The sequence below is a fragment of the Piliocolobus tephrosceles genome, chromosome 8, assembly GCF_002776525.5.
Source record: "Piliocolobus tephrosceles isolate RC106 chromosome 8, ASM277652v3, whole genome shotgun sequence".
NCBI lineage: Eukaryota > Metazoa > Chordata > Mammalia > Primates > Cercopithecidae > Piliocolobus > Piliocolobus tephrosceles.
In genome coordinates this window covers 54,120,456-54,147,350 of record NC_045441.1, presented here as the reverse complement: position 1 = coordinate 54,147,350, position 26,895 = coordinate 54,120,456, and the positions used below count along the sequence as shown (strand labels likewise).

General features: G+C 35.4%; 1 protein-coding gene across 3 annotated transcripts in view; it reads right to left on the bottom strand.

The window, feature by feature from the left end:
• The window catches only part of SKAP2 (src kinase associated phosphoprotein 2), a 205,491-nt gene that overhangs the window by 171,504 nt on the left and 7,092 nt on the right, over positions 1–26,895 (bottom strand). For all 3 annotated transcript variants that reach the window (XM_031936034.1, XM_031936036.1, XM_031936035.1), the window contains exons 2-4: positions 23,996–24,101; positions 23,350–23,375; positions 12,595–12,702 (exon numbers count right to left, since the gene is read on the bottom strand). In XM_031936034.1, the coding sequence (XP_031791894.1) occupies positions 12,595–12,702; positions 23,350–23,375; positions 23,996–24,101 (240 nt within the window). The remainder of the gene's footprint in view (positions 1–12,594; positions 12,703–23,349; positions 23,376–23,995; positions 24,102–26,895) is intronic.

The window sequence follows — 26,895 nt, the reverse complement described above, 5'->3', positions numbered from 1 at the left end:
CGTGCTCTAAACAGCCAAGAAAGCCACAGCCTAAGGGTGCTGAGTGACCACAAGAGTGCTGGAAGTGGAGGTAAGTGAGCACATAGAAGAATATTTTTTACGTACTTCATGGTGTTGCCTATTTCAAAGACTCTTCACACATTTGCACATGCAGGCTACAAGTGCAACTGCTTGGTCTGATTCATCCTTCTTTTCAGCTGCAAAGGTCAACATGATAAATGTCTTTAGAACAGAGCTTTTCAAACTTCAATGTGTACCTGGGGATCTTGTTAAAATGCTGATTCAGATACGGTAGGTCTTGGGTGGTGTATTAGGCTGTTCTAACATTGCTATAAAGAAATACCTGGCTGGGCGCGGTGGCTCATGCCTGCAATCCCAGCATTTTGGGAGGCTGAGGTGGGCGGATCACCTGTGGTCAGGAGTCCGAGACCAGCCTAGCCTACATGGTGAAACCATGTCTCTACTAAAATACAAAAATCAGCCATGCATGGTGGCACATGCCTGTAACCTCAGCTACTCAGCAGGCTAAGGCAGAGAACTGCTTGAACCGGAAGGTGGAGGTTGCAGTGAGCTGAAATCGTCCTACTGCACTCCAGCCTGGGTGACAGAGCGAGACTCTTGTCTCAAAAAAAAAGAAAAAGAAAAAAAAGATGAAAAGAAAAGAGAAAGCAAGAAAAGGGAAAGGAAAGAAAAGGAAGCAGAAAGGAAAAGGGAAAGGGAAAGGAAAAGAGGCCAAGCGTAGTGGCTTACGCCTATAATCTCAGCACTCTGGGAGGCTCAGGAGGGTGAATCATAAGGTCAGGAGCTCAAGACCAGCCTGGCCAAGATGATGAAACCCCCACTCTACTAAAAATACACAAATTAGCTGGGCATGGTGGTGGGTACCTGTAATCCCAGTTACTCAGGAGGCTGAGGCAGAGAATTACTTGAACCCGGGAGGCAGAGGTTGCAGTGAGCCAACATCACACCTCCAAGAAATAATAAACTATGTGAAAAGATCAAACCTACATTTGATTGATGTACCTGAAAGCAACAGGGAGAATGGAACCAAGTTAGAAAACACTCTTCAGGATATTATCCAGGAGAATTTCCCCAGCCTAGAAAGACAGGCCTATATTCAAATTCAGGAAATACAGAGACCACCACAAAGATACTCCTCGAGAAAAGCAACCCCAAGACACATAATGGTCAGATTCACCAAGGTTGAAATGAAGGAAAAAATGTTAAGGGCAGCCAGAGAGAAAGGTTGGGTTACCCACAAAGGGAAGCCCATCAGACTAACAGCAGATCTCTCTGCAGAAACCCTACAAGTCAGAAGAGAGTTGGGACCAATATTCAACATTCTTAAAGAATGTTCAATGCAGATTTTCATATCCAGCCAAACTAAGCTTTGTAAGTGAAGGAGAAATAATATCCTTTACAGACAAGCAAATGCTGAGAGATTCTGTCACCACCAGGCCTGCCTTACAAAAGTTCCTGAAGGAAGCACTAAACATGGAAAGAAACAACCAGTACCAGCCACTGCAAAAACATACCAAATTTTAAGGACCATCAACACTATGAAGAAACTGCATCAATTAACATGCAAAATAACCAGCTAGCATCATAATGACAGGATCAAATTCACACATAACAATATTAGCCTTAAATGTAAACGAGCTAAATGCCCCAATTAAAAGACAGAGACTGTGAGGCAGGAGGATCACAAGGTCAGGAGATCAAGACCATCCTGGCTAACACAGTGAAACCCCGTCTCTGCTAAAAATACAAAAAAAGTTAGCCAGGAGTGGTGGTGAGCACCTGTAGCCCCAGCTACTCGGGAGGCTGAGGCAGGAGAATGGCGTGAACCCAGGAGGCGGAGCTTGCAGTGAGCTGAAATAGTGCCACTGCACTCCAGCCTGGGTGACAGAGCAAGACTCCATCTCAAATAAAAAAAAGAAAGACACAGACTGGCAAATTGGATAAAGAGTCAAGACCCATTGGTGTGCTGTATTCAGGAGACCCATCTCACGTGCAAAGACACACAAAGGGTCAAAATAAAGGGATGGAGGAATATTTACCAAGCAAACGGAAAGCAATAAAAAGCAGGGGTTGCAATCCTAGTCTCCAGTAAAACAGTCATTAAACCAACAAAGATCGAAAGAGACAAGGGCATTACATAACGGTAAAGGCATCAATGCAACAAGAAGAGCTAACCATCCTAAATATATATGCACCCAATACAGGAGCACCCAGATTCATAAAGCAAGTTCGTAGAGACCTACAAAGAGACTTAGACTCCCACACAATGACACTGGGAGACTTTAACACTTCACTGTCAATATTAAATCAACGAGACAGAAAATCAACAAGGATATTCAGGACTTGAACTCAGCACTGGACTAAGCAGACCTAATAGACATCTACAGAACTCTCCACCACAAATCAACAGATTATACATTCTTCTCAGCACATTGCACTTATTCTAAAATTGACCACATAATTGGAAGTAAAACACTCCTCAGCAAATGCAAAAGAACGGAAATCATAACAGTCTGTCAGACCACAGTGCAAGCAAATTAGAACTCAGGATTAAGAAACTAACTCAAAACCGCACAACCACGTAACAACCTGAACCTGCTCCTGAATGACTACTGGGTAAATAACAAAATTAAGGCAGAAATAAATAAGTTCTTTGAAACCAATGAGAACAAAGACACAATGTACCAGAATCTCTGGGACACAGCTAAAGCAGTGTTTAGAGGAAAATTGATAGCAGTAAATAACCACAAGAGAAAGCAGAAAAGAACTAAAATGAACAGTAAATGACCACAAGAGAAAGCAGAAAAGAACTTTAAATCACATTTAAAAGAACTAGAGAAGCAAGAGCAAACAAATTCAAAAGCTATCAGAAGACAAAAAATAACAAAGATTAGAGCAGAACCGAAGGAGATAGAGACACAAAAAAACTTCAAAAAATCAGTGAATTCAGGAGCTGGTTTTTTGAAAAGATCAAGAAAATAGACAGACCACTAGCCAGACTAATAAAGAAGAAAAGAGAGAAGAATCAAATAGACACAATACAAAATGATAATGGGGATATCACAACTGATCCCACAGAAATACAAACTACCATCAGAAAATACTATAAACACCTCTATGCAAATAAACTAGAAAATCTAAAACAAACGGATGAATTCCTGGACACATACACCCTCCCAAGTCTAAACCAAGAAGTCAAATCTCTAAATAGACCAATAACAAGTTCTGAAATTGACACAGTAATTAACAGCCTACCAACCAAAAAAGGCCCAGGATCAGATGGATTCACAGCCAAATTCTACCAGAGGTACAAAGAGGAGCTGGTACCATTCCTTCTCAAACTATTCCAAACAATAGAAAAAGAGGGACTGCTCTCTAACACATTTTATGAGGCCAGCATCATCCTGATACTAAAACCTGGCAGAGACACAACAAAAAAAGAAAATTTCAGGCCAATATCCCTGATGAACATAGATATAAAAATCCTCAATGAAACACTGGCAAACCAAATCCAGCAGCACATCAAAAAGTTTATCCACCACAATCAAGTTGGCTTCGTCACTGGGATGCAAGGCTGGTTCGACATATGCAAATCAATAAACATAATCCATCACATAAACAGAACCAATGACAAAAACCACATGATTATCTCAAAAGATAAAGAAAAGGCCTTCAATAAAATTCAGCAGCCCTTCCTGCTAAAAACTCTCAATAAAGTAGGTATTGATGGAATGTATCTCAAAATAGGAAGAGCTATTTTTGACAAACCCACAGCCAATATCATACTGAATGGGCAACAGCTGGAAGCATTCCCTTTGAAAACTGGCACAAGACAAGGATGCCCTCTCTCACCACTCCTACTCAACAGAATATTGGAAGGGCAATCAGGCAAGAAAAAGAAATGAGGGTATTCAAACAAGAAGAGAGGAAGTCAAATTGTCTCTGTTTGCAGATGATGTGACTGTATATTTAGAAAACCCCATCATCTCAGCACAAAATCTCCTTAAGCTGATAAGCAACTTCAGCAAAGTCTCAGGATACAAAATCAATGTGCAAAAATCACAAGTATTCCTATATACTAATAATAGACAAACAGCCAAATCATGAGTGAACTCCCATTCACAATTGCTACAACAAGAACAAAGTACCTAGGAATACAACTTACAGAAGATGTGAAGGACTTCTTCAAGAAGAACTACAAACCACTGCTCAAGGAAGTAAGACAGGACACAAACAAATGGAAAAACATTCCATGCTCATGGATAGGAAGAATCAACATCATGAAAAATGGCCATACTACCCAAAGTAATTTATAGATTCAATTGTATCCTCATCAAGCTACCACTGACTTTCTTCACAGAATTAGAAAAAAAACTACTTTAAATTTCATATGGAACCAAAAAAGGGCCCATATAGCCAAGACAATCCTAAGCAAAAAGAACAAAGGTGGAGGCATCACGCTACCTGACTTCAAACTATACTACAAGGCTACAGTAACCAATACAGCATGGCACTGGTACCAAAACAGATACATAAACCAATGGAACAGAAAAGAGGCCTCAGAAATAATCATATCTACAAGCATCTGATCTTTGACGAACCTGACAAAAACAAGTAATGGGGAAAGGATTCCCTATTTAATAAATGGTGTTGGGAAAACTGGCTAGCCATATGCAGAAACATGAAACTGGACCCCTTCCTTACACCTTATACAAAAATTAACTCAAGATGGATTAAAGCCTTAAATGTAAGATATAAACCATAAAAACCCTAGAAGAAAACCTAGGCAATACCCTTCAGACATAGGCATGGGCAAAGACTTCATGACTAAAACACCAAAAGCAATGGCAACAAAAGCCAAAATTGACAAACGTGACCTAATTAAACTAAACAGCTTCTGCACAGCAAAAGAAACTATAATCAGAGTGAACAGGTAACCTACAGAATGGGAGAAAATTTTTGCAATCTATCCATCTGACAAAGGGCTAATATGCAGAATCTACAAAGAACTTAAATTACAAGAAAACAAACAAACAATTCCATCAAAAAGTGGGTGAAGGATATGAACAGGCACTTCTCAAAAGAAGACATTTATGCAGCCAACAAACATATGAAGAAAAGCTCATCATCACTGGTCATTAGAGAAATGAAAATCAAAACCACAACGAGATACCATCTCATGCCAGTTAGAAGAGTGATCATTAAAAAGTCAGGAAACAACAGATGCTGGAGAGGATGTGGGGCAATAAGAATGCTTCTACACTGTTGGTGGGAGTGTAAATCAGTTCAACCATTGTGGAAGACAGTATGGCGATTCCTCAAGGATCTAGAACTAGCAATACCATTTGACCCAGCAATTCCATTACTGGGTATATACCCAAAGGATTATAAATCATTCTACTATAAAGACACATACACATGTATGTTTATCACAGCACTGTTCACAATAGCAAAGACTTGGAGCCAACCCAAATGCTCATCAATGATAGACTGGATAAAGAAAATGTGGCACATGTACACCATGCAATACTATCCAGCCATAAAAAAGGATGAGTTCATGTCCTTTGCACGTACATGGATGAAGCTGGAAACCATCATTCTCAGCAAACCAACACAAGAACAGAAAAGCAAACACTGCATGTTCTCACTCATAAGTGGGAGCTGAAAATGAGAACACATGGACACAGGGAGGGGAACATCATACACCGGGACCTGTTGGGGGGTGGGGGGCTAGGGGAGGGATAGTATTAGAAGGAACACCTAATGTAGATGATGGGTTGATGGGTGCAGCAAACCACCATTGCATGTGTACACCTATGTAACAAACCTGCACGTTCTGCACAAGTACCCCCCAGAACTTAAAGTATAATAATAAGAAAAAAAAGAGGTTTAATTGGCTTATGGTTCTGAAAGCTGTACCAGAAGCATGGCAATGGGCATCTGCTTGGCTTCTGAGAAAGTCTCAGGAAGCTTACAATCATGGTGGAAGGCAAAGCGGGAGCAGGCACAACACATGGTAAAAGCAGGAACAAGAGACAGAGAGTGGGGTTGGGAGGTGCCACACACTTTTACATGACCGGATTTCACAAGAACTCACTATCACGAAGACAGCACCAGGCCATGAGGGATCTGCCCCCATGATCCAAACACCCCCCAATAGGCTCCACCTCCAGTACTGAGAATTATAATTCAACATGTGATTTGGGCGGAGATAAATATCCAAACTATATCAGGTGGTGACACAGATTTAGCATTTCTAACAAGCTCCCAGATGATGCTGATACTGTTGATCTACTCACAATACTTTGAGTAGGAAGGAGCTAGAAAATCACTTCCTTTTCAGTATAATATCTACCTCTCTAACCCAGGGTCTTACCAACACTCCCTTAATCAAAAGCAGCAGAGCAGTATGCTAGCTGGGGAAGAGGGAAAAAGTAACTCTTTTAAGAGCAAAGCATGATCCTTACAGTTCACAGACATGAATTCAAATTCCAGTTCTGCCACTATGTAGCTATATGTCATGGGACAAATCACTTAACCTCTGTATTCTTAGGTTTCCTCATTTGTCAAACAGTGATAGTACTATCTACCTCAAAGAGATACTGTCATGATTAAAAATAAGTAATGTAGCAAAGCATTTAGCTTGCTACCTCCACTAGATGGTCTCTATGCCTTAATTTAACCTACATTTAACTGCCAGGACAATATCCCTCAAATCTGCATCCCTCACTTCAGTATACTCCTTCAGGGATCTCTTAATGACTACCAAATCAAAGGTAAATTCCTTAATTTGGCATTCAGCTCCTACTATAAATCACGCACCGACCTCCAAGACCCCCTCCACTCCTTCCTATTCAACACCACCTCTGGTCATCACCCATATCTTTTCCACGCAGATAACATCACCTCACTGCCACCATTCAATTTACTAATTCTGAAATGTGGGGACACAAGCGTTTAGTGCTCTAGGGAACATCTAAGCAATTACCTGGTTCAAACTCTTCATTTCACATACTAGAAAGTAAAAATCCAAAAAGGCCTAAGCAACTTGTCCTTGGCAATAAAGTTATCATCAATTATAATGAAAACTTGGTTTCTGAGTTTGAACTCCAAAAGTTCTTTTCAGTCTGTTTTCCCATTCTCTGCAACAAACCTCAAGACCCACATAAAACTCACTTAAATAAAAGGTCCTCCCTCCACAATCTCTTAGAATTTAGGCATAAAGTTTATGCTGTGGTTTTTTTGACAGGATGCTAAAACATATGGCTGATTCAGTCAATACATCAGGAAGTAAAATCAACGAAACCAACTATTTGCCTTGGTATAGACCAAATAAATTGAATATTATAGCATGTAGTATTTACTATTTCTGAAATCTGCCTTAATATAACTTAGATTGCTAGTTATCTTATTCTAGGTGATTATCTTCTCCTGCCATCTAGATTACATTTTTCTTAAAAATAGGAACTTTATCTTATTCACCCCCAATTGCCCTGTCCAAGTATCTCGTTCTCCTCTTCATGTACTGTGTAAATAACTGCTAATTTGCTGAATTAAAGATGCATTATTTTTCATAATGTTGAGTTTTATTTAACCTTTGCAATCTTTCGTATCTAGCTCACTTTGTTATAGTATCATCTGTCCACTCTGTTTTATTCTGATGAATTTTCCTGATCAATAGCATAAAAACTTAGAAAGATAATTCTCAATGACTATGTGTTTTATTTACTAAAAATACCTTTGTATCACAAAAATATTTTACATCTGTGTACTTTACATCCCCAACTGCACAATATATAACTTGAGGATTAAAAATATGTCTTCTACTTTCTGTCATTTCCTCAACTATAATCCCTGTGCTACACACATAGCACAATGACTAAAAGAATCATTGTTATTAAACTGCTAAAACATACATAAGCTAGCAATCTGGCATATTAAGATAACCCAAAAATTTTAAAAACAAAACTGCAATGTTAATATATGTTATATATTCAAAAATATGTGCAAGCAAACTAAATTTTTCAGAACAAAATACAAAGATAATTTTAGGTGTCAAAAATATGATAGTAGGTAAAAAAAAAAAAAAAAAAAAAAAAAACACCCTAAATGCTAAGTTATTGAAAAATTGTTTTTCTAGTTTTAAACATTGTTTCATACTTACCCTAAATGCTAAGTTATTGAAAAAAACCTTTTTATCTAGTTTTAAACATTGTTTCATACTCTACTCATATCAGAGAAAAGTAAAACATCTATTTCATGGCTTTTGTAAGAACTGATTAGTGCTACACCTAATTTTACACACACAAAAAGTCTTCCTCAAAAGTTTGGTACATTAAATTTATGTGTGTGCACATGCATAGGTTTATATCTAAGCCTGTTTTAGAAACTTTCTAAGAGCTAATTATTTATAGGCATCCTGGAGACAATCTTTCTAAAGAAATCTGTTGGAAAAAATGATTTATATGCTTTATTAATCCAAATTTTTGTTCATTGGATTTTTGTAAAGAAAGGTACACCAAAAAAATTTTTAATATTATAAATTATGATAAAAACAGTTCAGCCTTTTTCTTAATCCCTGAGATTTAAAAAATAGTTTCATTCCTAAAAAAAATTTCTTCATACAAACCTATGTCCTTGCAATGCCCACAGCCTTTCAGTAACCTAGGTTATTCAGAAATTTTTAGTTAGAAAGACACCAGGACAATAAATGACTGTTTTATATTTTCAGCTTCATTTTAGCCTACCTGTATTCACACCCTAGAGGTTCCAGATTTTTATCCACAAAGTGATTATGGTCTAGGACTGAATCAGATTTGTAACAAACATCTACTGGGATCCTTCGACCTATCATTGACGGGCAGAGCCAATATATGTCTTCTAGCTCACTGAATCCTTTCAAAATCTTACCTTAGGGACTTTCCACAGTGCTATATAGTTAGAAGCTTTCTTTCACAAATGACAAAAATGAATGAAAAATGATTTCAGAATAGAAAAATGGAAACCCAAGTAATCATATAGTGTCTAAAGTCTCCTCTGTATCTACCCACCTTAGTGCCTAAGCATTTAAACGTGTACAGAAAGGGATATTCTTTAAGGTTGTAAATCTCATTATCTCTAACTTTATCTGATTACTGACATGCACCATTTATATTGACACTCCAATATATCCGGCCACATGATAGCATAAAACTTCTAACAGTGATCTACAATAGTCTAGAAACTATCATGATTTGTTTTTTTGTTTTCCAGAAAAAAATCAAGCATAAACTAATAAAATGAAACTTCTAATAAGTATACTTTCTTCTAAATAGAATATCAAAATTAAACTCTAACAGCAGTCATGCAATCATTTATAAATAAAATATAGACTCTTATTCTTTTTCCTAAAAGGGTAATTTGACATGTCATGCTCTCTTTTTTTGCTATTGGTCTCAAAATGTAGTTCTTCTCAAAAAATATAAAACATAAGAAGCATTTCCAAAGAGGGAAAAGAAAAATTTACAAAGTACAATATTTTTATGCTACGAGCTATACAAAAATCTGTCACCGTCTATGTTACAATTCTAGTCATCAATAAGGTACTTTTTTCCAATGTACAACTCAAAAATCAATTATATCAACTCTTTTGTATAGAGAAGCAGCATACCTTTCAGGCAACTAGTATTAATGAGTAGACATGACTATAGAATCCCCATCTGTTTCTCTGACAAAGCTGTGGCTACTCTAGTCTCTCATTGAAATTCCATTAATCTGGTGTACCAAGGTCCAATGCGAAAATCAAAACTGCATCTAACCCTTTATCAGTTCACAATAACCTACGAGTGAACTCTGCCTGTTAGCATGCAGCAAGTTATGATTTTGCTATCAATCAGGCAGTTGGCCAAAAAAAAAAAAAAGGCAGGCTGAAAACAACATACCTGGCAGGGTTTGGAAACTTTCTTTTTGCTGTTTTCATCCCCATTCAATTTCTATATGGTGCCTGGACTTTGTGAGATTATGCATTATTCTTCTTGGCTGTGATTTAATTGCTACTAGCAATCAAGTCGAAGCATCACTGAAGTGTGCTTGAATTTCATTAGAAGATATAACTTATGCTACTTTCCTACAGTACCTAATAAACCATAAAGAAACCAAAACACATATGGCTTGAGGGAATAACTGGAAAATTAGGTTGCCATTTGGGAACTGAGTGAACTTTTGAACCACAGGAACAGAGAAAAAGAAATATTAAAGCAAAAGACAGACTTAGAATGCACATAGAGATGGGCAGGTTTGACCTTTTCGGTACCTTGAAAATTACATTAGCATTATGAAAAATACATATCATGTTTAGAGTTTATAGCCCATCAAAGTTCAGATACTTTGTTAGTGCCTACCATAAGGTAAAAGTCAAAAGGACAAAACAACAATCTGATTTGACAAAAGGCCTTTTGGTGACCTGTGCTAATTTGGTTATGCTTATCATTAAATGCATTATCTTTTTTATAATTAATACATTATTAGACTGAGGCCACATGATGAAGGAAATGTATTCATCAAAGGAAAGAGAACACACACAAAATCTAAGTTGAAGGGAGAAAGACTGATACATTGAGATGATATTTTACAGTGAATATTAAATGTCCAAGTAGTAGTTTAAAAATGAATTTTAATAATGATATTCTTAGAAGAAAATGTGAAAGTGTCAAAAATGGTATTATTTATATATCAAAAATGAGTAATACTACAGGTTAGTTTTAATCTACTCAAGAATTGCTTAAACACTAATAAGCAGGCACTATTAACAAAAAATTTGATGTTACATATAAATGTTATTAAATAATATTTAAAATCAATAAAACAACCTTTTAACAACAAATCTTTTAGTGTATTTCCTGAATATTTGGTTATAAAAATATATGATAAATTATTTACTCTTAAAAAGAAAACACAATAATGTAAATGTACTATAATTTAATAATAATTTATTTTTTCTAACAAGCTACTAGAGGATTTCTGTCTCTCACAGATATTTAATTGTTGAATTTCTTTTTAGGTTGCAAGTTTTTCAAGAATACACATAGCACACCCCTGAATATCAAAATATTTATGCTATTTTAAGAAACTATGTATATATAGTCTATGAATATATTCTGTGTATGTCTCTCTTAGTATAAATATTCTGTCTGTGTTTGTGTGTATACACACACATATTTATATACACCAGCATTTTACAGAGAAATAAAGCAATTGCAATGTGTCTGAAAAATAGTACCACTTAAATAATAATTCATTGTTTTGCCTGAAAATATTATTTATTTAATTATAAAACATTTTCTAGTAGAAATGCTTTTGAAGATGAGGTTGGAAAGGGTAATACTCTGTTTTGGTGAAGAGAAAAGAAATGTTTATCTCTTTAAAAAACAGAAAGTGAATATAACAGCAAAAAAAAATCCCTCCCTTTAAAAAAAGAAATTAAATGTTTGCCAAAGCATAACATTCAACATAAAATAGATATGACTATTATTGCTACACTTTGTACAAAGTTCTGGATATAAAAAAAGATTGTTTTGTACTGAATCAGTGGTTAGAATGTTTATCACTTATGCATGTACTTGACTTATCCCCGTTCTGCAATAGACATAATTTTATACCTCATAAAAGCAATTTATGTTTCCAAAGGGAATAATCTGGATAACATAAAATGTGAAGTGCTCTGTTGTAGGAAGCATATTTTCATTCAGCAATTGTATTTAGAGATGGAACTGCACAGTTTGATCGTCACATAGTGGCAGAAGGTATTATTCATTTCTATGTCTATGTGAAACTTTGAGTGCTACAAATTAACATGCGTGACTAATTTATCGATACACAGTCTTAATTTATAACTATATATTACCCTTATAAGGTTTCTATAATGGAGATATACTCAATGGCTATAACAGAGAAAGTACATACTACACTAAAAACAAGTTTCATAACTTTGGCAACATTCAATAGCTTTTAGAAATTACTAAGAGATAAATTTATTACTAATTCAGTCAACAAACACTGCAACATTACTACATAATATGGGGCACTTTTAAGTGACAATCATAAAAATGAAAATGTGTATTAAAAGAAGCATTTTATAAAATCCTGTCTCAATGTGAAGAGGCAATGTCGGAAAATTAACTTAATATTTTATTAACTCATTTTGTATAAAGTTTTCAGAAAAAAATAGATCAAAAATCTTTTTTATTATTTATAAAATAAATAATACAATAAGCCTTTAAGTAGCACAATAAAATTAAGCAAGAATCTGATAATATTAAATTAACTAACAAACTGTTACTAATAATATTCATATGATGATATAGGCACTCTCTCAAAAATTTTAGTAAAGAAAATTTCCAAGAAAAAAAAGCCATTACATACTTAGGAAAACCTCACTAGAACCACTAGAGAGAGCTCTTCTGTTCCTTAAAAGGTTTTGGTAAAGGTAAGTTAACCGAAGCCTTTATATTCATCTGCTTTCTCATAAAACTACCACCTATATACATAGCATTGTTTTGTGTGAGTGTCAGAGTTATGTGGGAAAATGTCACATACCATCAGAGGGGGCTTCATCGTCTTTATCGTATCGTTCTGAGGCTAATGAAATAGTGTCTGGAGGCCCAGCAAAAGGGTCATCATATTCTTCCCCATCTTCTGCATCACCTGTTAAAAAAAAAAATCAGAGAAATGCCTTTTATACTTTAGCCATTTAAAGCAATGTTACTTAATGCTAATGTTACTTTGTTAGAAGAGGTAAATTTTACTTGCTACTAAATTGAGTCATTGTCATAGAAAAACAAAGAAAACTTTTTAAACTAGGTAAAAACAGGTCTTATTTTAGTTCATAGCCATTGTAACCTAGATATAGTAAGAGTTTTTGAAGGTCATTATACAATTGCTTATTATTGACACAAAAGAATACAGTCCAAACTTATGATGATCTCTACAAAGAAGAATCCAAAAAGTAGAAACAGGGTAAAACAGAGTGTAGTGTATATCTAAACAAACAAACAAAACCAAAATAACAATAACAACAACAAAACCCAGGAAGCACAACAGAAAACACAATTCAAGTAATTCCATTTACCTACTCAATAATTCGAAAAATTATGATGAGAAACTAATAATTTGAAGCTATATGAATATTTTGTATTTTCATTAAAATAACAGGATAAGAGAGGATTAAAAATAATCTGTTGCATTTTCCAGAGCACAAATCTTTTATAGAAAAAACTGCTTTAAAATTTTCACAATCTTTTTAAATTCAAGTAAGGGTAATTTACAAACTATATACTTTCAGTTTCATTCAATGGTATGTTATTATTTTTTAACGTTCTGGCCAGTTTCCTACTTGATTTTCAAATCCTAGGTTGGTTGGTCGATTTTTTTATTGATTTTTCTATTTTAGGCTAATTAATCTCCACAAGATCTTGTGGTTTCAATTTTTTCCATGTAATCATTTAAAATAATTTTTTTAGAAAACACAAATATTTGCTAGCCCAGTTACACAGAAGCATTCATTTCTCACCCAGATTTCACAACAAAGAAAAATGTATGCTTAATTCCATATTATTTGACTGTTGAATTCAAGTTACATGACAGAAAAACAGCCACCTCGGGGATTACCCAAAAAGCACAAGGAAAATCCCCATTGGAACTGCAGAGTAGCTACGGTATTACTTTTGAACCGCAGTTCCTGGCAGATCCAGATTAAAGCTACTTGTCTCTCCAAAAGGGTATCTGTGTCCTCTGACACCCATTTGAGGGGTGTCACCCTATTTGTTACCACATTTTTGGTAGAGAAAATAGCCTCTTTCAAGACAACACTGTCCAAATAATTTTTTTAAAATACATATTCCTCTCTATTTCCTTATAGTTTTGCCACTTCATGAGCAATTGTCATCACAGAGACATCTCTCATTAAGACGAGAAGGGCAGAACATAGAGATGGCTATATTGTCATTCTTAGGGATTCCACTACTAGGTACAGTAAATGTGGTGATGTTACTCCCACAGTTAAAATTATAAGGAACATATAAATACTACTCATTCTTTGGAACTTAATTTCTTTTTCTTTCGAGATGTTCAAAGTCCCTTTCAGAACACTCAATGATCCCTTACGATATTTCTCTTATGAAAAGAAGAGTGCTAGGCTGGTGGCAGTGCTCACGCCTGTAATCTCAGCTACTCAGCATGCTTGAGGCCAGCGGGTCACTTGTGGCCAGGAATTAGACACCAGGCTGGGCAACATAGCAAGACCACACCTCTAAATAAAAATAAAAACGGGCCGGGCGTGGTGGCTCACACTTGTAAACCCAGCACTGTGGGAGGCAGAGGTGGGCAGATCACGAGGTCAGGAGATCGAAAACATCCTGGCTAACATGGTGAAACCCAGTCTCTACTAAAAATGCCAAAAAATTAGCCAGGCGTGGTGGCGGGTGCCTGTAGTCCCAGTTACTCAGGAGGCTGAGGCAGGAGAAAGGCGTGAACCCGGGAGGTGGAGCTTGCAGTGAGCCGAGATTGCGCCACTGCACTCCAGCCTGGGTGACAGAGCAAGACTCCATCTCAAAAACAAATAAAAATAAAAATAAAAACAATTAGCCCGGCCGGGCACGTTGGCTCAAGCCTGTAATCCCAGCACTTTGGGAGGCCGAGACGGGCGGATCACAAGGTCAGGAGATGGAGACCTTCCTGGCTAACACGGTGAAACCCCGTCTCTACTAAAAATGCAAAAAAATTAGCCGGGCGTGGCGGCGAGCGCCTGTAGTCCCAGCTACTTGGGAGGCTGAGGCAGGAGAATGGCGTGAACCCGGGAGGCGGAGCTTGCAGTGAGCCAGGATCCCTCCACTGCACTCCAGCCTGGGCCACTGAGAGAGACTCCGTCCCAAAAAAAAAAAAAAAAAAAAAAAAAAAAAAATTTAGCCAGGTGTGGTGGCCTGTACCTGTAGTCACATCTGTGAGAGGTTGAGGTAAGAGGACGGCTTGAGCCCAGGAGTTTGAGGCTGCAGTGAGCTATAACTGCACCACTGCATTCCAACCTGGGCAACAGACCAAGACCCCATCTCTAAAAAAACATTTTTTTAACAAAAGAAGAATGCTCTGAATTCAAATATAAGGTAGGAAGGAATTTCATAAAGTGCTAGTAAAAATGTTTTGATCATGTTACGACAGTTCATAGAATACGTACCAGTAGGGATCAAGAAATTCTCAGTTACTCTTAGTTGTTAGGGTATCTGTACATTCTTAATGAAGTTAAGAATTTTTGTGGTATAAATTTTCTAAGAATATTTCATATCTCATACAAAAAATCTTGCTGCAAAAAAACGTATTAGGATACTTCAAAAACATCACTAGAACTTAGCATGCGGCATATTTTGCTATTATGACTATTCAAAAAGAACAGTAAAACCAAATAATAATAGCAAAAATTTTGAAAAAAAATTCAGATGTCCAGGCTTAAATTATATTAAATTTTGTGTGGAAGTAAACAGAAAAAATTAAAACTTAGTTTTTAAAATTAGAAGTAGTTTATTATCCTTTAAGAATATCCATTAATATGCATATGTATACATGTGTATATATGCATTTATATACACATACATACACACAAATGCAAACGCCATTCTTTATTCAATATGTATAAATATATACATACATATCAAAAGTTCATTACTAAAGCTATAAACTCAACAATATCTAATATGAGTTCAGAGTATTTATTCTACACAAATTGATCACTAACAGGTGAAAGACCTGTTAGCCTTTCATGGATTGGTTTTTATTAAAGTCACGGTTTTGACTTTTTTTTGAGGCAGAGTCTCACTCTGTCACCCAGGCCAGAGTGCAGTGGCCGGATCTCAGCTCACTGCAAACTCCACCTCCCAGGTTTACGCCATTCTCCTGCCTCAGCCTCCCGAGTAGCTGGGACTACAGGCGCCCGCCACCACGCCCAGCTAGTTTTTTGTGTTTTTTTTTAGTAGAGACGGGGTTTCACCATGTTAGCCAGCATGGTCTCGATCTCCTGACCTTGTGATCTGCCCGTCTTGGCCACCCAAAGTGCTGGGATTACAGGCTTGAGCCACCACGCCCGGCCTGGTTTTGACTTTTATAGAAAGTTATGGTTTTGTTTTTATTTAAAAAATAGACCGGGTGTGGTGGCTCACGTCTGTAATCCCAACACTGTGTGAGGCCAAGGCAGGTGGATCACTTGAGCTCAGGAGTTCGAGACCAGCCTGGCCAACATGGCAAAACTTACCTCCACTGAATATACAAAAATTAGCTGGGCATGATGGCAGACACCCGTAATCCCAGCTACTCGGGAGGCTGAGGCAGGGAGAACTGCTTGAACTCAGGAGGCGGTGAACCAAGATGGTGCCACTGCAGTGGGCCAAGATTATGCCACTGCACTCCAGCCTGGGCAACAGAGTGAGACTCCCATCTCAAAAAATCAAAATAAAAATAAAATGCTTTGGGGTTATATATTAAAATGAAATTGTCTTCAACTTACCCATTCTAAGAATTGTAGCTTACTGCAAGTATGTTTTTTTAAAAAAAATCAGTGTGATGTTTATATTTACCTAAGACAAAATGAACTAAGTACTGCTACTGGTTTCATTTCTTCCTTATTTTTTTTCTCCCCATAATCCTTTGAATTAACTCAGAAAGCAAAGAATCTATATGTTAATATACAGGGATAGCCCCTTTTTAACCTGCATATAGTTGAAAGGACACATCATTTTTCAAGATGGTCTTCTTCATCTTACTATTGTTCCAGTAATGGTCTATCCCTTTTCCTCCCCTCTAATTTTTTTTCAACCCAATAAAGAGTAAAAGCTGCTGTCTTATAAGGAGTTTTAACTGAACACAGGGGTCGCTGTTGAGTAGTGCAAAGCATTTTTCCTCCCCAGGGCTGAGTATTTGTAGTTAAACCTGCAAAGACTTCTACAAATTTAAAAAAAAAAAAAAAGTTCAACTTGCATTTATGTAATACAAAACTAAACTCCAAATCAACAACAGGCATCAGGTAAACATATCCAATACAATTTACAGACATAAGTGAAAGCATTACAGCCTAATCACATATCTAAAAGAAAAGCACACTCAAATGAAATGTCTACAGAATCATTAGTTGGCAGCCATTCTATTACAATCACACATAATGTCAGTGGTGCCGCGAGCCTGTGCCACTGACAATAGCATAAATTTTGCATCTCATTTCTGTGGTCATAAAATTAATGATCAGTTTAAAAATACTTCTTTGTAAAAGTTATTGCGCAAAGAAAAGACATGAATGTGTCCCTGTTATGTACTCATGAGGATAATTATGGGGTTGTTGCTCATTAATACTGTTTCTTGTTTCCCTAGAAAAGCATTTGATTTATCCCACAACTTTCAATAGTTTAATTAACGATACAAAGTTAACAGAATAAAAGACAATGATCCAAGACTTAGCTTCCTATAATTTCAGTAGTAACAAACATTGCAACAAACTCAAGGTTTAATCATACTACAGCAGCATATTTTTCTGAAAAACATTTTTAAATTTATACTAGCTGGGATCAAATTACTATTAGCCATTCTTTTTAATATGGTTCATTATCAATAACATTTTCCCAAATGCCTAGAGATGTAGCCCAACAACAACTGAACAATCATAATCTCTACAACCATTGAAGCTGATTTACTCAATTTGTTGCTTGTCTTTTCAAAACAGTCCTATTTTCAACACAATCAGGTAAACAGGAAATGAAGTAATATACAGGTTGAACATCCCTAAATCAACAGAACTCCAAAATGTTCCAAAATCCAAAACTTTTTGAGTGTCAACATGACAACACAAGTGGAAAATTCCATGCCTAACATCTTTGCTTTCTGATGGTTCCATGTACACAAACTTTAGTTCATGCACAAAATTACAAGGTGTATATGAAACATAAATGAATTTAGTGTCTACGCTTAGGTTCCATCCTCAAGATATCTCATTATATATATGCAAATGTCCCAAAATCCAAAATCTGAAACACTTCTGGTCCCAAGAACTTTGGATAAGGGATACTATTAAACCTGTACCTAAAATCTGAGTGATAACCATTCTTTCTTACTGAAAGACAAACAGGGGGAAAAATTACTCTAGTGAAAATAAATTAATTTCTAATTCTCTACTTAGTTCACTTGTCTAAACTAATATTTCAAGTAATAATATATAACTAAATTTACATAATTAAGCATTTGACTTGTCATTTCTTCAGGGAAGTTTCATTCTTAAGGCTTTGAAGGATATAGGTCACTGAAAAGAAGATTCTCCTCATAATTCTTCTACAGTAGGAGGGCTAATTTACAGCATGAAAATACTGAAGACAACTTCTGGCACGAAACTGGTGCAGAGCTTTAAAATAAGAATACCATTTTTCAAGCACTGCTTGTGAAATATACTTCTACTACTATAGGTCCCGTCATTTCAAACATGCTTAAGACATTTGTACAAGGCCAATGGTGGGGGTAGGTGGTAGAAGGAAAAAGCTGTGAATTATTTCCTTAGATTTCATTGTGGAGTTATCATTCAACAGAAAACACACTATGTTAGGAACGGTAAAAAAAGGAAATTAAACATCATCCAAACTTCAGACTTTTCTGCTATTCTTATTCTGCTATTCTTAGTCCATTAATAAACTTCAGAAATAGTATGAGTGAGAAGGTAAAAGGAAACTGCTTTCTAAGTAAATCTATGCATATTTTACAATATCAATAAAATATTAAGGCAAAATCTATTTTTTTTTTTTGACAATTAGAGCAAAAAGATTTTAAAGGAGAAAATGAGACTTTTTAGCTATAGCACCTGAAGCAATATATTCCCCTTTTTCAAAACTGCAGACACCAGGCCGGGCACAGTGGCCCATGCCTGTAACCCCAGCGTTTGGGAGGCCAAGGTGGGAAGATTACCTGAGGTCAGGAGTTCGAGACCAGCCTGACCAACATGGTGAAACCCTGTCTCTCCTAAAAATACAAAAAATTAGCCGGGCATGGTTGTGGATGCCTATAATCCCAGCTACTCGGGAGGCTGAGGCAGGAGAATCGCTTGAACCCAGGAAGTAGAGGTTGCAGTGAGCAGAGATCGTGCCACTGCACTCCAGCCTGGGTGTGACAGAGTGAGACTCCATCTCAAAAAAAAATTACACACAAAACAAAACTGTAGACATTAATATTTTACAAATTTGAAAAAAAAGTCTCATGAAATATTTGACTAATGCTAATAAATACGCCCTTCTTTTAATAATTGATAATTTTCCCCCAAATTTGTTTGAAAACTGAATTTATGAATCAAGATTAACTTAAATCTTCTTGACAAATAAAGTTGAATCTGAAAATACACAATAATATTTATTAAATACCTACTATCTACTTTCACATTATCTTATTTCAGTAAATCAGTCTATAAAGAAAGTAATCACACCTAAATCATCTTTGGAGAAAACCGAGACTAACACATGATCAAGACACAACTATAGGCAAAATTTCTTTATCATGTACTTAATATATACAGTATTAGAAAATTCTAGTTAATAGTCCATAACAGTATTTACTAAATAGTAATATATTCTCATTGCAAAAATAATTATTTCAAGTCACATTAAGAGAACTATGACCTTGTTATGTGATAGAGAACAATGCTGAAATAATCATATAGCATAATTCCAGTGCATGAAGCCTAAATTCCAGAGGATATTTTATAGTACGAGGCAATACTGCAAGTAAAACACTAAGGTTAGAAACTAGGTTATTCTGTTGGCCGAGCACGGTGACTCATGCCTGTAAGTTCCAGCACTTTGGGAGGCCAAGGCGGGTGGATCTCTTGAGCCCAGAAGTTCAAGACCAGCCTGGGCAATGTGGCGAAAACTCATCTCTACAAAAAAATACAATACACAGGCAGCGTACCTATAGTCCCAGCTACTCAGGTGGCTAAGATGGAAAAAGGATCACCTTAGCCTCCCAAAGGAGCTGAGGGAGGCTGAGGCTGCAGTGAGTCATGATCACAACACTCCACTCCAGCCTGGATGACAGAGTGAGATCCTATCTCAAAAAAAAGAAAAAAAAAAAAAAAGGAAAAAGAAAAGAAAAAAGAAACTAGGTTATTCTGTTACATAGAATACTTTGAAGGATATAAAAAGGAAGTATCTGTTCTAGATAAAACCAGCAATATTTCAAATGAATAACAAGGACTAGACTAAGCAAGAAGTGTGAAGTGTTCTAGCTGATTAGATTCAAATCTTTCCTAAGTACAAGTAAAATAAAGGAATTTAGAAAATCAGCTGACAATTATTCTAAAGATGCAATCTGTCAGATCTCTTCAATAGAGGAATCAAGACTTGCACATATAAGAATAAAAGAAGAATTTTAATAAATTAAATGAAAAAGAAGGTTGTAAAACAATAGCTTTCTATGGAAATGAATATAAACAATTGAAAAATTAGCTTAATACACAAGCTTCAATAACTAGAAACCACTGTAATAAAATGAATTTCTACCAGTGTAAACTATTCTCACCCAAAAAAATGGAAATATCAAAAAAAAATCCTAAGATCTATGCAGCCTAGTGTTTCAACTACCATATCAACTCAATTAATTTTAAATTTTAAGACTCGACAGCCAGGTATGGTGGCTCACGCCTGTAATCCAGCACTTCGGGAGGCTGAGGTAGCTGACATCTTGAGCCAAGGAACTAGAGAAGAGCCTGTGACACATGGCAAAACCCCGTTTTTACAGAAAAAAAAAAAAATTAGCTGGGCATGTAGGTAAGTGCCTATAGCTCCATCTACTCCAGAGGCTGAGGTGGAAGGATCACTTGAGCCTGGAAGGCGGAGGTTGCACTGAGCCAAGATGGTGCCACTGCACTCCAGCCTGGGAGGCAGAGTGAGACCCTGTCTTAAAAGAAATACCTCAAACTGTAAAATCTGTATTGTTAAATCTCAGGATGGGAGATTATATAGAGTAGAAGGGAAGGATTTGTGAGGAAAGTAAAGAAGGATGATACACATCTGTGTGCATTAGAGAAATTAATAACTTATTAAATATGAATAAATCTGCATTAACTTTTTATTTAAGAACTCTCTACCTGGTCCTTTTTTTCCCACCAATAGTGACATCAAAATGATACTTAACTGTCATTTAAAATATATATATACATATATGTAAATAAAATAAGGGTGTAAAGGTAGAAAGGAGGAAAAAGGTTATGTTCACAATGTGACCCTACATTGACTAGAGAGAGAGAGACAAGAGGGAAGAGAAAGGACGGAAAACAGCCAAAAGGAATTCTGCCCAGACCTCCTTGTATAAAGATAATCCAAAACCTCAAGGGGAAAATGCAAGGTGGAGAAAAGGCAACACTCCGAAAACATACTTAGAATTGAATTTACTCAATGTAAAGACCTGAAAATAAATTCCTATTTTTAAAAAGAGATGTACTATATCTTGAATAATTACTTTGCAACTATTAGGTCTGTACCCTTTACTACACCTAACAAAGTACAGGAATAGTCTTTTTAGAACAAAGCTGAATATACTTTGAGTATACAATGGCATAAAAGTACTCAGCTCATATTTCTCCAAGGTATACACCTAATTCATCTACAGGCTTACTTTTGAACAGGCATTCTTCGTAATTAGTTAACTCAATACAGCAGTATTGAACTACAAATGACTTATTGAGAGGAAAATGATTATGAGCAATCCCTCAATTCTATGCTTTTTGAACTCCTATTTTATGTTCATTTTTCAATTTCTATCAAATACTATATAAATTTCCATTCTCTTTAGAGACAAAGAATGTATCTCAGTAATGTAATTTTAATATCCACACACCTGAACGAATTCTGAAACAAAATACCAAAGGGAAAGTTTCTACACTATTACTGATCCATATGCAATTACACAATTGCTTCATATCATGTTTTTTTAGCTTAAAATTTTTAAATGTACAAATAATTAAACCGCAAAGCACAATGGAAGTTCAATAATCACTGGAAATAATATGCCTTTTAAGAGAGGCAGAATCTGCTATCTAATATTCTTCCATAAAGTATACTATATAAGTTATTATAATTAAAATGCATAAATTTATTTCTACATTCATCTAAACAAAACGCAGCAGAATTAAACCCATAGATTAGGATTTCTTGTAGAGCACAAAAAAAGTGGGTACTTGCAGGTAATAGTTTCCTGCTCATTTCTTTATTTAAGTGTTAAAAATCTTAATATGAAAAAAAAATCTCTTCTCATTCCCTTCAATCATACCAATCTTGATGATCTAATGTGAAAATACACTGTGACTTGATTTTAATTGATTTTAGGTTTGTCTGGTTAACTCTTTTGTATTTGAAACTGTTACCACCTTCCCACTTATCAGTTGGCACAAATATGATTTACTCTGGGATCTCTTAGCTTCAGTTAGAAGATGCCACACTGTGTGTCTTCCTCAAATCCGGAACCTAGCTCCATGGAGGTTAACTAACTTTATATTGTGACCCTCACACCAGTATCCACAAGCTATACATCATAACCTATGAATAAGTATCATGGAAGTAAGGGCCACACCCAGTTTCCCTTAAAGAATTGAATATATAAAGTAGTAGGAAGTTCCTATACCTTTCCTGATCTGGTTTTCAGTCTGCTAAGCAGCTGTCTCTCAAATCTAGAGGGAGACAATCAGGTTATCAGCATTCTCACATATTTCAAAAAAAATGAAACTGAATTCCCTTCTTTAAAAAATGTCTATGGCCCCTATGTATTCATATCAAAATAACCACAAGGAAAATAAAAACTTTCACTTGAAAAAGATTTTATTGTTTGTTCTCAAACAAAAATTTATACTGTTTTCAAAACATCCTTCAAAAACATTACCTGTGAGCACTCAGCCACAGGCCCTTCTCCTACCACTATAAAATAATCTCTGCAGTGTTAAATGGCATTGGGTTAATATCTCACCTCTGCTTCACCAAGTTATTCCACATGTAATTGCAGGTTTTCACCTTTCCTGACAAATTTCTGCCACAATGTATTCTAAGAAACACAAAACCTAAGAATGTTAAGTGCATAAGATTTCTGCATCGGAAGACTGTGCAGAGTAAATTCTGGATATACTGTTTAATTTTCTTCTCAGCAGGGGGAGCTAGCACTCTCATCTTGAAGGTCTAAGTACACATAGAAATCTAAATTTTGATTCCAGCTATCAAATTTCAGTACATGTTAGATTATCCTATTGAAATCTCCACAGAGGAAAAAAAACTTTCAAGTTTGCCAAACATAAAAACTTACCTTTGTCTTGAAATTCCTGAAGATAGCTACAAAATAAAGAACATTATATTTTTAAATGAGGTTGAAAAATCAAAACAAGGTCTAATCAGTAACAATAATTAAAATCCAAAATCTATATTAAAAGTACACACCTAGATATACATTAGAAAAAACTAATTCCTGTCCTGAAATGACAATTCCAAAATGCTTAAAAATTTTAAATAATTTTTAAAGATCTAAGTACAGTAGTAAAATGAGGACATATCTTAATATCTATGACATGCAAATATATTACATTTATTCATTTAAAGTAGTAACAATTAAAAGGATTCTCTTTCTTCAGTGTCTGAGGTATTTTCTGTATATTAAAATCCTCAATTTACCTTTGTCTTATCATTTAAACCAAATATACCCTCAGATAATCAAAATAAACAGTTGAATTCTGCTAGAATGCTCAGAAAAATACATAATCAAGAAGGGTATTATAAGCATATCTGCGTTTAAAAACTATATAGTGGAAATCTATTTTTTGCCCTTTAAAAATACTTCACACCAATTAAATTAGAACATTAAAAATTTAACTCCATAATAATCGATTTCTTATTAAATGTTAGTTACAAAACTGCTTCTATGTAAGAAACCAGTAAAGAAAAGGTAAGTGACTTACATAGACTTTACATCTTTTATCTTCTTAATAAGGGATTCTCTCTTTTCCTTTGCTTTCTTGGATAAATTTTCTCCTTTCAGTATGTCTGCTACAAATGTTTCAACATCTAAACCACGCAATATAAGAAACAGGATACAAATTATAAGAAATAAAGGTTTTGTGAAGATAAATAGGACAATGATTGTTTCTACACGTAAGTGTTAATACCTGTACAATTTGTTATATTTATCATTCCAAAGCGTAACAGTTTAAGTATGTTTCAAATACTAAGTTGAACAAATCTGATCACCACTTAGCTAATAAAATTTGTATGCTGTATTTATGCTTACCACAGCAAATACTATTTGGATGTTTGGCATCATTAAACAAGAAAGAAGCACACAAGTTTTAATAAACTGTGGTGCCAATTCTTTTATATGGAAGCAAGCACCAAGTTTTTATGCATGTGTTAATATCATTTTCTAGTATTTTGTAAGTTCCTATGTGAAAACGTCATTCATATATTATGTCAATATAAGCTAATGTCTCTGGCAAGGGTCTGTTTTCCCTATACTAATCAATTTTCAGGTATATCCAACATGTAATGCTTTAAAGGAAAAAGAAAATCCAATTTTCTAGCCAAGATTCCCAAATCAAGCCCTCCTCCTTCCTACCTACCCACTCATTCTGACTACCCTCAAATAAAAAAGATAACCAGCTGTGTAGTTTTATGAGCTCTTGCTTCTTGCCGTGGTTTACCACCTGAAATATTTCTTAAGGAAGAAGTATAAACATAAATTATTGCACTATATAAAAATATAGTTACCAAGAAATAAGATTTCTATGGCTTCATATAACATTCCCTCATAGCCTCTGTTTTTTTTAATTTTAGTAAACTTCTAAATTATGGTGTTGTCTGGTTCTCTCTAGTGTAAAATTTTTTTTTTTACACTACAGGTTTAATTTTTATACTAGTTCCATTCTTCTTATTCATGAAATACTGTGCAATTTTAATTTTATTTTCAGAATTTCATAGCTCACTTTGAAATATCTAATATGGAGGATATCATTAAAAGGTGTTTAAGTAGGCATGGCTATAAATCATTGATTATTTCATATGGAATGGATATATGTTTTACTTTCTTTTTCCTTAACTACTTTGTATGGCATCAAAACATAATAATATTATGTATAAATAATTCAAAGTAGTATAGTAAACAATCTCTCAACTGTACTTACAATGAACCATTTAAAACCTAGTATATGGGATAGAATGTTTGTAATCCTTGATTACAAAAGTATCTTGATCCAATGAGGAAAGCTGATTAAACTTCTATACATTCATAATAAATGTGTAAAGGTAATTTTTCACTAAGTCAATACGACAAGTAAAAGAATTAAGAATACTGTAATAATTTTAAAAAAATAGCTTATGGTTTGAAGTCTATTAACAACTAATGTGTTAAAAATAAGTATCAAAATGAAATGAAAGCAAATGTCACAGCTTCCCTTTCCTTGAGTTATATTAACAACTAATGTGTTAAAAAAAATAAGTATCAAAATGAAATGAAAGCAAATGTTACAGCTTCTCTTTGAGTTATATTTTGATGAGGGGGACATAGAGACATAATCTGGTACCAGTGCAAATTAGACACAGACTTCTAAAGTGAATTCAAAATAACAAAACTTACAAAGAAGCATGCTGCTCTAAACGCTTTAAATTTTGTACCCAGAAGAGCAAGCAACCTTTGGACATTTAGACATTAGCTGAAATGGAAAGATCACTGGCTTCCCTGAGATCATTACAGTAACTTTTGCAAGAAAGTGGAATAAGGGAAAAAGCAACATCCCTATTGCTGATTCTTCTTCCAACCAGACTCAATAGGAAGAATCACTGGCCCAATGACTGGGGAATAGTCTGCTTAGTGTTATTTTCACTCAATGTTTGCCTTTGATTCCTTCTTCCATGAGTATTTAATTGCCTATTTTACATTTTCATTATACAATCCAAGTTTAAACAAACAATCTATTTTCTATCTCTGTAAGTAATAACAATAAATTGCCCCCAAGAGTTTTTTCTTTAAAAGGCCATTTCAGTTTTATAAAAACTCAGAAAAAAAGGATGCAATAAATACTCTACATAGTGCTCTCTAACGTCCCCTAACATGTTTTAAAATACTGATCCATGTTACTATTTTATGACAAAGTATTTTTTTTGAAAGAGTGTGCGACTGCGGGAAGAATCGGTAATTTTCAAGGATGGCAGAAATTCAGAGATTGGGTATGGGCTTTTTTTTTTTTAAAGAGTAGCCTTTTTTAACATACTTATTCCTAAGCTTTTCCCAGAAAAGGTTTAAAGCAACTAAAATTATTTAATAAACAATGACTTTCTCGTGATTATTTCTCAAAGGTGATGTGGAGAGGGTAGAAACTGCTCTGCTAAAAAAACAAAAAAAAAAAACAAAAAAAAAACTTTAAACTGGAAGCAGTTCCTGAAATAATTTTAGTTTGTTGATTGCCCACAGACTTGGTTGGTTTTTAAGCTTTTGAAACCTAGGTTATTTCTTAAAATCTACACTTTACCCGTTTCTTTTAGAATCGAATGAAACCAGCCTCTTCCAGGCACAGGAGACTCCTGGACATGCCGGTGGCCTTCGGCTGGTGTCTGAACAACACACCGATCCTGATGTCGCAACGCAAAGACAGACCAAGCGCCGCAAAGAAGTTGCAGGGCTGCGAGATGCTCCAGCTCTGCTGTCGGTGACACGCACATCTAAACCCCAGGGTTTCTCTCAGGCAGAGCTGTGAGCATGGAGAGCCAGGTCTGGGGCAGCGCCCTCGCCACACAAATGGGGCTGGATCTGTGGCTTTGCAGCTCAGAGCCAGGGTAATATTTCAAAAGCGAGCAATAAAAGTCTTGG